The sequence below is a fragment of the Camelus dromedarius genome, chromosome 5 (genome assembly GCF_036321535.1).
Source record: "Camelus dromedarius isolate mCamDro1 chromosome 5, mCamDro1.pat, whole genome shotgun sequence".
Taxonomy (NCBI): Eukaryota; Metazoa; Chordata; class Mammalia; order Artiodactyla; family Camelidae; genus Camelus; species Camelus dromedarius.
Window position 1 is genome coordinate 82497559 of NC_087440.1, and position 13766 is coordinate 82511324.

Sequence of the window (13766 nt, forward strand, 5' to 3'; positions counted from 1 at the left end):
TGTTGTATTTTTAAGAAGCATAAAAATAACACAGAAATCACAGAAATAACGTGAAAATTCAAAATCACAAAATCTCTCCCACTTTAATACACACTACCATCCTCCCTAAATGCCGTGTGTTCCATCTTCTCTTCCTCCTTCCTTTCAGGGAAAAAGTTCCTTAAAGAACTGCACATCCAATCTGACTCTCCTCACTTATCCTGTTTGCTTTGTCCTGTTGTAACAAATTACTACAGACTTGGTGGCTTAAAACAAGACAAATTTATTATTTTATGTTGCAAATTAGAAGTCTGATGTGGATGTCACTGGGCTAAAATCAAGGTGTCTGCATTTACTCTGGAACTTCTAGGGGAAAGTCTGTTTCCTGGCCTTTTCCGGCTTCATGAAGCTGCCCATGTTTCTTGGCTCCTGGCCTCCGCCTCCACCTTCTAAGGCAGCGTTGGCAGTTGAGTTACTTCTAACAGCACATCACCCTAACCTCTTCTGTATCCCATCTCTGTCTGACCCTCCCCTTCTGCCTTCCTCTTCCACTTTTAGACACGCCCATGATTACACTGTGCCCACCCAGATAATCCAGGATAATCTCTCTATTTTAAGGACTGTTAACTAACAACTTTAATTCCATCTACAACCTTAATAGTCTTAATTTGTTTTTCATGTAACCCAACGTACTCCCAAGTCCTGAGAATTAGAATGTCAGCATCTTTGTTTATTCTGCCTACCATAACCTCTGTGCACTCCTTGACACACTGCAGTACAATGTCCACCACCATAATATTGGCAGAGTCTGAGGGTTAAAACAACTTCATGTCACTAAGGTAAATGGATACTTTGAAGTCTCGTGTCTCTTGACTCTGCAGCTATACTTTGCAAACCAAGAGAAAGAATATTTCAAGAAGAGGAAAGAGACTAGCACAAGAACCATCCCTGTGGGTCCAGCCCAAAGTGAGTCCCTCCAAATGGCTGTGTTAAAGCCATTTAATTTGGGGTAGTCTGTTATGCAGAAAAGGCTAATGGATACATCAGTAAGTTGTGATCATGCTTGTAGCCAAGTGATTTGCTCAAGGTCATACAGTTATTAAATGACAAAGGTGGAATTTAAATCCAAGTCCATGTGGCTCTGGAATCTAAAGGCCCTGGACGATCCGACTTTACTACAGTGTGTTCACACTTACCTTTCTGCCTTCAGGCTATCACAGATGCCGGGTGCCTGTGCTGTTGACCCCTAACCTCTCCTGTTGCTCCTCTAAATTCTATTTTTCCTCTTAAACTACACTTTAAATGTCACTTCTCTGAAAGGCCTTCCCTAGTAACTCAGAATAGACTTGGGTCTTTTCACTAGTAAACTCTGCATTTCCTTCCACCTACTTATTTTAAGGGTAATTGCTTAATTGTGTACTAATTTGCTTAATGTCTGTCTCCCTTTTAGATTATAAGGCTCTGAGGACAAGAATCTCGTCTAGGTTGTTTGCTGCTATCATCCAAGAACCTGGCACATAGTAAACAGGCAGGAATTTGTAGCATGAGTGAAGAGTTCTAGAAGTGCCAGTGTCTTGATGCAGTTCACCTACTGTATCAGAGGGGTCAGTATCCCAGGAGCCCGCCAGGGACTTACACAATCAACATGAAGAATCTGAAGCCACATATCATCTCTCAGATGAGCCATCATTTACTCTGCTTTCAAGTCCTGCAAGGCTCCTGTGCTTCTGAGTGGCTCAAAATAAGGCCCATTGATTGAGAAAAAGGTTTCACCCCAAAATTTGGGTGAATTTTATGCCTAGAGAAGTAACAAGTTAGAATGCTTAAGACTTCTACCAATGTGCAATAATTCCAGTACTGTGACACATTAATATGTCCTTTGGAAGATAATTTAAAATTGCATTGTTACCATGCCAGATGCTTTATTTATTGTTCTCTTTTTATAAAAAAATATCTTTTTCTCTATTTGACTAGAATGACATTTCTTTAATTTAGGTCAAGCTTTTCTCATATTAAGGACGTAATTTATGTCTCATTTCAATGATACTTAACTGACACAGATATTTAACAATAGGAAGTAGATTTCATTTTGTTGCTGTAAGGTTACCCCACCCTCAATCACATTTCCTTCTTAGATTTAGGATAGCACTTGTCTGTGTGTGTGTGTGTGTGTGTGTGTGTGTGTGTGTGTGTGTGTGTGTAGGAAGGTGGGTGGAGACTGGAGCAGTAGCCTTTGAGCTAGTTAATTTATTTTTTAAAATAGTGAATTAATCTTAAGAACTTGTATTGAAGACCTCCACAAAATTTCCAGGATCCTAGCAACTCTAAGACAAAATTATTAATACAGCTCCGATATTTTATGGGGCTATCATTAACAACATTATATCGTGAAAACCTTTACGAGAGTCGATCTTAAAAGTTCTCCCTACACACACACACAAAAACTATGTGAGGTGACAGATGTTAACTTACTGTGGTGATCATTTCACAATATATACATGTATCAAATCATTATGTTGGTATCTGAAACTAATATAATGTTATATGTCAGTTACATCTCAGTAAGAGTGGAGAAAATATATCTTATGGGATTAACAGAGCAGACAGCATCTGTTTTCAATCAAAATTATTACTTTTTAAGTACACACTATTTAATTATTTACATTTCAAAGCAAAAAAAAAATTAGGTGTTCAAAGTCACTTGTTAAGTATTTGCAACAAGTTTTTCTGTTCATACTATTAACACCACTGTTGAGAAGCCATGCTCTTAGAGCATTAAGAGCACAGAACAAATTCACTTTGTTGAGAAGAAACTAGTTCTGCTTCAGTTCTAGTTTAATTACTAGTTGGTGGAGGACAGTTTCAGCTTTTCAAGACTTCTGCACATCTGACTCGGCTTAGTGTTGAACACAGAAACCTCTCCACTAGTTGTAGCTTATGTGCTTCTATTAACAGATCGAGAAACTGAAATCCACTGGAGATCCTGAGTTCCATCTGCCTTAGAGTATTGCTGAAAACTACAACCACCTAACAGCACTATTTTCCATTGAGGATGCCTAAGGATAACCTTAAAAAACTGCCCAGATCTTTCCGTGGTTATGTCTTGTTCATGCAATCTCATGGAAATCAGATAGTAGAGAGGAAGTAGCCAAGTTAACTAAGAGAAAGGGATAAATCCTACATCTCCTGCTTCTAAAGGAAAGATTCTGTGTTCTGCTTTCACTCTCCAAACACCTACTTTTATCTAGTAATACCCTGACTGACCTCTATCATCTAATCTTTTGATGTCAAATTCTCTTATTTAGAACTTCTCTCTTTCATATTTCATCTACGGTGGCAGCTTCCAAAGAGCTAACTACCATTATCCCATATATCCACCCTGATTAAGGACTCATCCGCCCCCAACCATGCTCTGTTCCTTGGTCTTATTTTTTTTTTTTTCCTACAAATTTTTCTATTCCTTCAGATACACCTCACATACATCAATCCCACACATCCTAGTTCTCATTTCCACCTCCTCTTCCTCCTCCAGACCACCTAAATCTTGCTTGACTGGCTCCTTTTTCTTGCCTTGCATCTAAGGTAGTTTTAACGTGATGCACCACACACACCTGAAGGTGATTTCTTTTCAATGTCATGCCAAAGTCATCTCACTTTTTTCTTTTTGGTTTTAGCTCAACATTCTAATAGCATCTCTTGCGAATGCATTCCAGCACATCAAAATCATTACAAAGTTCTGACTAAGACGTATCTATTTATCAGTGCTGTGGATTAGTCACATTTACTTCAAAGCAAGGAAGCTCTTTCAGTTACCGCCTGTTTTATGTACACTACAGACTGCCGTGGGCCATGAACCATTCTAATTGTTACCATCTCAGCAAGTATCCTCACCCCTGCAATTTTTTGAGATGCAATTAATACTCGAAAGTGAAACATTAATGTGGTAAATACCTTTTAGCTCATGTTGAAAGGATGACTCATGATGACAGAACTGTCTGCAAGGCAGGGGTGGCATTCATTACTGAGAATGCTCCCTGGCATCACCTTTATAAATATCTTTGTGATTTGTTTCTTTAGTGTCTTATGAATTCTACTGATTAATCTGACAGTTTATACAGTCATAGATCAGCTGGTGTTTTGACAAAATTACTACTAACAGAGATCAGAGAACACCAAAAGAAAAAAATTTTTATAGATTATTCTCTACATAGAATTCCTTCCCACTGACAGTTGAAATGAGTACGAGTCTTGAGAGAGAGAGAGAACAGATGAAAATATTTTTATATTTCTTGTTGTAAACATGCAGAGGTGCAGAAAAAGTTATAAAAAGAGGTATGGTCTCCACGTTATAAGATTTGGAAAGGCTGAAAAATACATAAAGGAGAAAACGTATCAAATCTGTATGATACCATTAGATATAAATTAAAACAAAGCCTAAAAAGATAATAATGATGCAGAATTAAAAGAAAAAAAAAAAGAGATGTGACTTAGATGGGTTTATTATAGGAGTCAACAAATTATAGCCCAGAGGCCAAATCACTGCTGCTGACCCTTGATTTAGAGCAGAGCAGACACAAGACAAATGGATGGAAAGCAATTACAACTAAACAAAGCACACTGTGGGAAACAAATCACACACAGTTCTGAAAGAAATGCTATATTCCATATCTGGCAAACATCAAAGCAGGCATCTGTCAAGGTCATACTAACATTATAAAACTCTTATCATTTGAAGAAGCATGTGCCAAGCAGGCAAATTTTATCCCAAAGGAACACACCTGGTCACAAAATCTCCCGTGAGCCATGAATCCTAGTGGAAGCATGATGATGACCGAGACCTGAATCTCCACATCTGCTCCCAAAACATCTCACAGAACAGTAAGGATGACTATAAACCTCCATGACCTATTCCTTCAGCAAAACTGCGAGAGTAAAAAAACACCGTGGGCAGGCTGAGAAGGGGGGGGGGGGGGGGGGGGACATGAGCCCTGCAGGAAGGTAAGGAAATGCAGCTAGATGACAAGAGATAAATGAATGTACAAAAATTAACATCTCTCGGAGAAGATACAGTGGAAGAGAAGACCCCATCTACAATAGCAACAGATGACTGAATATCTAAGATTAACTTAAGAAACGTGGGTAGGAGGAAAATGATAGACGCTCCTGAAGGTCTCAGAAGGAGATTTCAAGGTATGAGAAGACATACCATGTTCTTGAACAAGAACAGCCAATATCCTAAAAATGTCAATTCTCCCTAAATTTTTTTTAATTTAAAACAATCACAATAAAAGACATCCTAACAAGTTCCCCCTCAAAACTAGACAATTTGATTCGAAAGTTCATGTTGAAAATAAACATGATGAGCTCCCCAAAAGCTCTGAAAAATAACAAAAATGAAAGATAAAGGGAATCTAGCCTTGCCACATATTAAAACATACTGTAAAACTTTGATAAACTAAAGCGGTATGTTCATGGCATATGAGTCAACAAAACAAACAGAACAGTCAGTCAGGAAACAGACCTGAACAGACATGAGAACTTAAAATACGAAAAAGGAAGCACCTCAAGTTAGGGTACTTGGACTTTTACTATATGGTGCTGGGAAAACTCCACAGGGATGTTCTCCGTGCAAAAAATAAAACTCTACAAGTACTGAAAAAAAAAAATCAATGAATTTCTATATAACCTCAGAGTCAAGATCTTTCTAACTATGACTTAAAATCAATAACCCATAAAGACAGTTTTAAAACAAATTCTACTACACATAAATTCTAAAAATTTACATGGTAAAAACATCATCAAGTCAAAAGACAAATAGAAGACAGGGAAATATTTACAGTGCACACCACGAATGATTAATTTCTCCAAGAGCTCCTAGAAAACCGAGAAGAAAAAAAATAGGCAAAGGGTACAAACAAATAATTCTCAGAAAAAGACAAATGACCTTTTTAAACATATGAAAAGATGTTCAATCTCACTAAAAAAAAAAATGCAAATTAACTCTACACTAAGACCACTTCTCATCAATGAGACAGGCAAATATCCAGAAGTTTGAGAATACGCTCTGGGGAGACATGGGCGCTCTAATACGAGGAGGGTGGGAGTGTAACATGGTACAAAAGTACATGCAAAATTACAGACGGCAAAAATACAGACCAAGCACACTCCTTCCAGGAGTCAAGCCTACAGTTTTTTCCTATGGAGAGGGAAATGACACATGCAAGTTGTATCCTGAACCGTCAAAATAGAAGACTGGAAACAACCCAAGGATGCAGTCGTAGAGAGCTGGTTAAGTATGCTATGGGACAGAGTGTAATACTAAGCAGGGATAAAAAAGAATGGGGAAGATGTTTATGAACTGATAAAGGGTAAACTCCAGGATACTCTGTTAAGTGGAGAAAAGAAAGGTGAGAACAGTACACAGAGCAGGCTACCTTTGGTTATTACTGATGACAACTGATTATCAGGGACTCTGAACTACATAGCACTGGTTGAGTTAGCTCTTTAACTTCTTATTTTGAATATTGACAATTAAAGAGAATGAATCTTGCCTTTCCCTTAGAAACTGTATCTCAGGGTAACCAAAAATTTAGAGTGGATGAGAGAAAGCCAGAGTTTACAGAAGAATGCCAACTAATAAATACAGAAGGAATGACAATTTAGAAAAGTCATCATTTTGCAACTCATAACGAAACAGTTGATTTAAGCAAAGAATAATGAAGTGTTAAATGTTAAAACCATAAAGGGTCAAAACATCATACTGATTATTTTCACTTCAAAAGAAAATCATCACTCTATTTTAAAGGGACCAGGCTGTTATCTCTGAAATTTAGTCTTAGCATTACTAACAACCAGATAGTAGGTTTCTCCTGATATGATAAAATATGAAATATGCAACATCACATATGGTGTGTTCCAGCTAAAACATTTAATGTCACTCTATCAAGACCTTAGCTCTACCTTCCCAACTACTGGAATTCAGCAGAGGAATAAGCTAAAAACACTACGAGATATTTTTCTGGACCAGTTAGCCAAGGATATAAAAAAGGGAATGTTCCAGACTAAGAGACTTCAAGGATATAGCAACCATTGAGTGTTCCTGGTTTGACAAACCAGCTGTCAAGGATATTATGTGACAATCAGTGAGTGTGAACATGAACTTGTGTGGTAGATGGCCACAATTCTTTGCAATCACCTCATTAAGAAGTGAAGTCTATCAAGGACATGGAGACACGGGAACCCTTGTGCACTGTTGGTGGGAATGTAAATTGGTGCGGCCACTGTGCAAAACAATATGGAGGTTCCTCAAGAAATTAAAAATAGAACTACCATATGATCCAGCAACTCCACTCCTGTGTATTTATCTGAAGAAAAAAAGAAGCAAACATTACTTGAAAAGATAAATGCATCCCCAGGTTCAATGAGGCATTATGATAGGCAAGGTATGGAAGCAACCTGTGTGTCCATCAAAGAATGAATGAGTGAATAGAGAAAATGCTTGTGTGAGTGTGTGCGCACGCGCAGTGCACGCGCATGCATGCATAAAATGGCACATCACTCAGCCATAGAAAAGGATAAAATCTTGCCATTTGCAACACCATAGATGAACCTTGAGGGCATTATGCTAAGTGAAATGTCAGAGACAGAAAGACAAATACCACACAATCTCACTTATATGTGGAATCTAAAACAAACAAACCAACCAAGCTCACAGAGAACGGACTGGTGATTGCCAGAGGCGGGAGCTGCGGAGGGGTGGGGGGGTGGGCGGCAAAATGGGTGAAGGGAGTCAAAAGGCACAAACTTCCAGTTATAAAATTAAACAGTTATTGGGATATAATGCACAGCATGGTGACTATAGTTAATAATACTGGATGGCATATCTGAAAGTTGCCGAGAGAGTAAATCTTCAAAGATCTCATCACAACAACAACAAAAAATTCTGCAACTGTGTATGGTGACAAATGTTAACTAGACTTACTGTGGTGATCGTTCTGCAAGATATACAAATATCAAATCATTGTGTTGTACACCTGAAACTAATATAATGCTGTATGTCAATTATAGGTCAATTAAGAAAATCTACAAAAAAAAAAAAAAAGACATGAAAATTAGTGAAGACTCTCTATATAGCCATTAAATCTGGGTTGGTTTTGAGCTAGGAGTGAGGCTGTGGAAGTTCCAGAGTCTGGCCTCAGAAGGCCTTGCAACCTCCACCTTTGCCTTCTTGCTGTTTCATGAGCTGCCCTGAGATGGCCACAAAATGAGGAAGCTGAGCCCCTGCACTGGAGGGAGGAGGAGAGTGGTGCCCCAGGCAACAGCAGCACCAACTTTCAGACACAAGAGTGAAACCACCTCAGCTCTTCAAGCCCAGCCACCTCTCCAGCGGACCACTGTATGAGCAAGCCCGGGCAAAACCAGCCAACCCATAGAATCACAAGAAAATAAATCATCGGTTAAGCAACAAAATTTTAGAGTGGTTTGTTATGCAGCAATAAACAACATGTGTCACTAGATAGCAAATGAGATGCAAATTATTAACCAGGAAACGTAGATATCAGTAACCAGAAAAAAAGAGAAAAAGCAGGTGACAAATCCTGTGCACAGTATTTGGAGAACTGACCTAGTGTGTGTTCTGAGCACTGCAAACAAATAACTGAACCATAAAAACAGTTTGTAATAAAGTCCTCCTCTAGACTTCTGAAGAGTTTTACCTTTAAAGTCAAATAACAACTACAGCCATGCACCAAGAGAATTACAGTAAACATATCCATGTGGGGAGGAGGCGGAGGGCAGGCTTTCTAAATGCACTGCCTCACCTAAGATGGAACAGATACACTGTCTAGTCTGCACTGCACTCTCGAGCTGGCACAAGAGATGGGTCTTCTCGTCTGGTTTGTATTTCTTCATTTGTAGGCCACTGACAAACAGCAAAACTAATGGAGCACCAACAACGAAAAACCAACGTTATCCAAGACTGCTTTTTTTAAATCAAATACAAACGATTTCACTCATCTACTTTTAAGTTAAACATATTTACAAAAACTACACTATTTACAATAAATAATTTTTTAAAAATTGTGAACAGAAAAAGAGAGGGGAGAGAGAGAGAGAGAAAGCTGTGGTGTGATGGTGCCGAGGCCAGGAGCCTGGGTTCTTACTGCCTCTGGCTCGCACTTAGTTGTATGATTTTAGGCACATGATTTAACTTTTATGAGCTGGTTTATTGCAAAGAGAGAGACTTGAACAAGAGAATCATTTCTCAACCAGTCTTCATGAACTCCCTGAGGCTTCCTTGGCAATTTTGGTAGGGGGAGGACCAGAAATAAACTGTAGGGTTCGGTGCCCTTAAGCTCAGATTCAAATAGTGCTACTCATTTCTACTTGTTTTCCACTTGAATGTTTGTTTTTTCACTTGAGCGTGGAGTTCCGCTGCTAAAAATGTTGAAGACATTGTACTAAAATGCTCTGTCCCCGACAACCTACTAAGTAAAAGAAGTGAAGAAATACATATTTAAAAATCAGTAAATAACATAGCTGAGCAGACACGCACAAGAGGCAGAATGAAGGGCTGGAACAGCAGGCAGATGATAACAGCGGCGACTCTGACAGGACAGGAGAGACTGCGGCCTGTGTGTGTAAAAGATTTGGGATGGCGGGGTGATGGGAAGCATTGCAAAATGAGTCTGAATTGTAACTTCATGACTCAAAAAGTGAACAAAATTATAGGCATCATTAAGAAAAGTATAATTTCCAAAATGAGAACATTCAATACAACTGCCAAATTTATATATTAAAAAAAACCTGTTTGTACTACCAATACTCAAGAAAAACAGGCAGACTTTGAAATGAGTAAGACCGAGTTTCAATCTTCATTCTCAAGTTTATACAAGGTATATAACTTCAGGAAATGCGCTTCCAGAACCTTCAATATCATCACTGAGGGGGCTTTGGCAGTGTTGTTGTGAGGGTTAGTGATACTGCTGGTAACACCTAGCGTGGCGCCGGTATATTGAAGGCACTCAATGCTTACAGAGTACTGAGTGAAATTCTCTCTCCTCTAATACTCAGAAGAGTTCAGTAACAGGTGATTATCATACATAAATGCAAATTCTCATGAGAGTGGGACTAAAACTGTAACAGATGAGACGTACAATGATGGCAGAGTGTAATACCAGGAATATTGCCACTTACTTATAGTAGGAACAGACAATGGTTCAACTTTTCTGCAAAGTAACCTGGTAATGTCCACAGAGGACATTTCCAAAGTCCTTACATAATGATCCAACTCTATCTGGGAAAGGAAAGCATTCAGGAAGTGTCCGGGGGTAGAAATGGGAGTGATCAAGGGTTGACTAACTTGTGAGTATCTCCATTAAATGCAGGTTTTTCACTAGAAAAGCAAAGCATCTCTAGGAATAGAAACTTTTTCTTTCTTTTTTATTTTTCCCAGTTACTGATGTCTATAAATATCCCCTCGTTGGCCCAAACCTGTATGTTCCTAAGAACTCCTAAAGCAGGAATTACAGCCCACTTCACCATTCAGCTCCCCATGTTTGAATGGAAAACACCACTCAGGGAAGCAGCCACTCCTAGTGACTAAGTGTTTAAGATTAATAAAGGGGGGTGGAATAGAAGTACGTAAATTCCTTCAGGTTGAGACGTCCCAAATCCAGAGCAATTAATGATGCTCAAGGAAATGTCACTGCAAAGAGAAGAATGAAAGTCAAAAGATTTCATTTCTTCTAAATCTGAAGTATGCTGCCCTCTGAGTGCACTTCCACTCAAGATCCAAGTTTTTGTAAACAGTCAAAAGTCAGCTGACACTTACCTAAAATGAGATGAAGTTTGGTTTCTGTCTGGAAAGCATAGTGCAACGTCACCAAAAACGGAGACTGCCTGATGTGCTCCAGGACCTGTCGTTCCGTCCTCGTGTGCTCGGTGGTTTTGGCCTTTTGAACTATTGTTGCCTTTTTCAAAACTTTCATGGCGTACAGCTTTCCAGCATCGTGACCACTTATTTTACGAACCAGAAATACTTTTCCATAAGCTGAACATGAAAAGAAAAAAGAAGAAGAATTAAAAGGCTGCCCAGGCAGAGTGGTAATTTAGTGGAAGTTGAGAACTACAATGCACAAAAGAACACTCTTTGAATGAAAAAAGTATCCTTAGTGCTGTTTCTAATAGTTCTTTGACAGATTTCTTCAGTTTTATGCCAAATATATGTCTAGGTCTAACCTTCAGTATCTACGTATCTACCCACTGCTGACAAAGTTATGCTTTTACCTTTTTACTGTTATTCTCTACTCAATATTTTTAGCTGTAGGAAACTAGCTGTTATTATGGTCAATTAACCACGATCCAATTTTGGAACAGCTAGGACACTTTAGACATCAGATAGAACCTCTTGGTTTTGCTACTGTTGTAAACAAATGAAAACAGTTCTTAAAAAGAATCTCAACCACACCTATAAATCAAGTACCTCAAGTACCCCTCTAAACTTATTTAAAAAGTTTAAAGCAATATAAGCTGATATTATATAAACAAAAGAAATCTTCAGATTTAAAAGACATTGGAAGACCCTAAATTGCAAGCAATCCTGACAGAAGCCCCTTCACATCTCTGGGAGGAATTCTCTGGTTAGCAGGTCAACCTCGCCACATTTTCCCTAAGTGAGGGCTCAGCTGGGCAAATCCTGTGTAGAGTGCCACTCCCTGAGGTGGAAGAATTGGGCCACATGCACTCTGTGCACAGAGCAGGTCTCTGTGTTTATGTCCCTAGAGAAGGCGGCGGGGTGGGGCAGGAAGAGGTGAGAGGAAGCGGAGGCAAACACAGTGTGAGAGGGAAAGGGTAGGTTCTCAATTCATCCCCATAACGTACAAAGTTTCTTCCCTTTTCAAAATGCAAACACCTCCTGGGATGGTTGAGCCCAGTCCCACTTCTGAGGTTAAGTGCTTTAATCAGACTATTCTGGAGTTGGTCTGAGTTCTGACCCAGGCCTGTGCTTCCATGTACTCTGCCCACAGCTCTACAGTATTCAGCACATAGTTCTGTTTTAATCCACCCACTAGAATAAGAAAACTTTAAGGGAAGGGCTCTTGTACCCTGTATCTTATTCAGTTCAGTATTTCAGTAAGTAAACTGGTGCTGACACATGATGTACGGTGGGTTGGAGAAGACGGTGATGCTCCTGAAGGGAAGAGACAGCACATTTCTAAAGGACTTGGCTAGGGCAGACTCTGTGCCAACCACATTCTATGTAATGATTCACTTAATCCTCAGAACAGCCAATAAAGTTGGTACTTTGAGTAATTCCATTCCACAGATGAGAAAATAGGTTCAGAATACTCAAGGAAGTGGCCAAAAGACTTAGGGAAGAAGTGGCAGAACTGATTCAGATGCAACCTGTGTGACTCCAGGGACCATACGCTTAAGCATGAATGAGTTTTTAAAAAGGAAAAAAAAAGGTTCTTCATGAATACCAGACGTCAGATATTCTGGATTTTAATAAAATCAACACCATAGACATACTGAACACATTCTGGAATACCGGAAAATTTCACAAAAGGTTTGTGTCTTATCTCATGGAAAATAAAATAATTACAGATTGAGATTTTAGTAAAACAGAAATGAACCAAAAGAGAAAGTGACAACTTTTAGAACCTAACAAATTAACCTGAAGTATAAAAATGAAAAAAGTTAACCTATTCAGAAGCAGTGAAATGAAGCCAGAAAATATTCTAATAAACCATCCCCTCCACAGAGTAAGGCACTAGACAAACTCAGGAGAAAGTCAAGTCCTCTACAAGCACGGGGCTTTGTGTTCCTTACACGGGGCCCTACCCTAAATTCCTGTTCCCTGAGACACCTATCTGCAGAGTGCCATGGTCCTTAGAAATGATGCTATCCATCTCTCCTTTCCAACAAGGAAAATTCTTCTACAGCATCTGAAAGATGACTGCTGGCTTCTTCCCAGCACTCACATGTGTCTTTCAGCCCAGGTGCTGACCACATGGCAGACAGATCACAGGGTGTTAGCGTGTAACAGCTGAGAACTTGTCAGGCACTTTAGAAATAAACTCATTCTATTCTTATAACATCCCTATGAGGAGGTGAGGAGGATTACCTCCACTTTACAGACGAAGAAACTGGAGCATAGAAGAGTTGTGTCACTTACCCAAAGTCACACTGCCCATTTGGCCTGACTCCTGAGCCCACACTCTCAGCAGAGCTCCAGCCGCCTCCCTTAAGTGAGTGAGCTCATAGGCAAGTCAGTAAGGAACCAGACATTAAACAGAAGTCACAACAGGGGCTAGGAGTTATAATGGTGGAATGGACACAGTACTACTATTTCAAGAGGAGAAAGTTTTGTAAAGTAGCCCATTTTATTGATGGGAGGAATCTAAATAGTTGAAAATGTTCCTTACCTTGAGTGGAAACAGGCCTTTCTATAATATTGACCTGTTTGTCCTTCTATACCTTCTGGACTTACAGAAAGGAATATTAACTCTTCTATAAGATAACTTTTAAAATATCAAAAAATACTACCATGTCATGTCATCTAAGCAAAAAACTCCTTACACCAATCTAAAAGTAAATGACTTTGAGACTTTGTACCACTAGGAGGTTCCCTTGATGTGCTGTGAGTTAGTAAATATTTCTTCTTTGATTTCTTTCTTGTTATTTTTTAAAATGTCACATTTCACCTCAAGTAAATGTGAGGCAGCATAGGATGCTAATGTATGTGGGCCAATAATATAAAAGCATCCTTACTGCCACGTTATACA

At 39.1% G+C, this 13766-nt stretch overlaps 1 protein-coding gene across 2 annotated transcripts in view; it reads right to left on the reverse strand.

Annotated features, from left to right (window-relative positions):
- The window catches only part of RPS6KA5 (ribosomal protein S6 kinase A5), a 170737-nt gene that overhangs the window by 87976 nt on the left and 68995 nt on the right, over positions 1-13766 (reverse strand). The window contains exon 3 of one of the 2 annotated variants that reach the window (XM_031454182.2): positions 10811-11029. In XM_031454182.2, the coding sequence (XP_031310042.2) occupies positions 10811-11029 (219 nt within the window). Of the gene's footprint in view, positions 1-10810; positions 11030-13766 lie in introns of those variants that run through there. The other variant, XM_031454183.2, reaches the window with a different exon arrangement.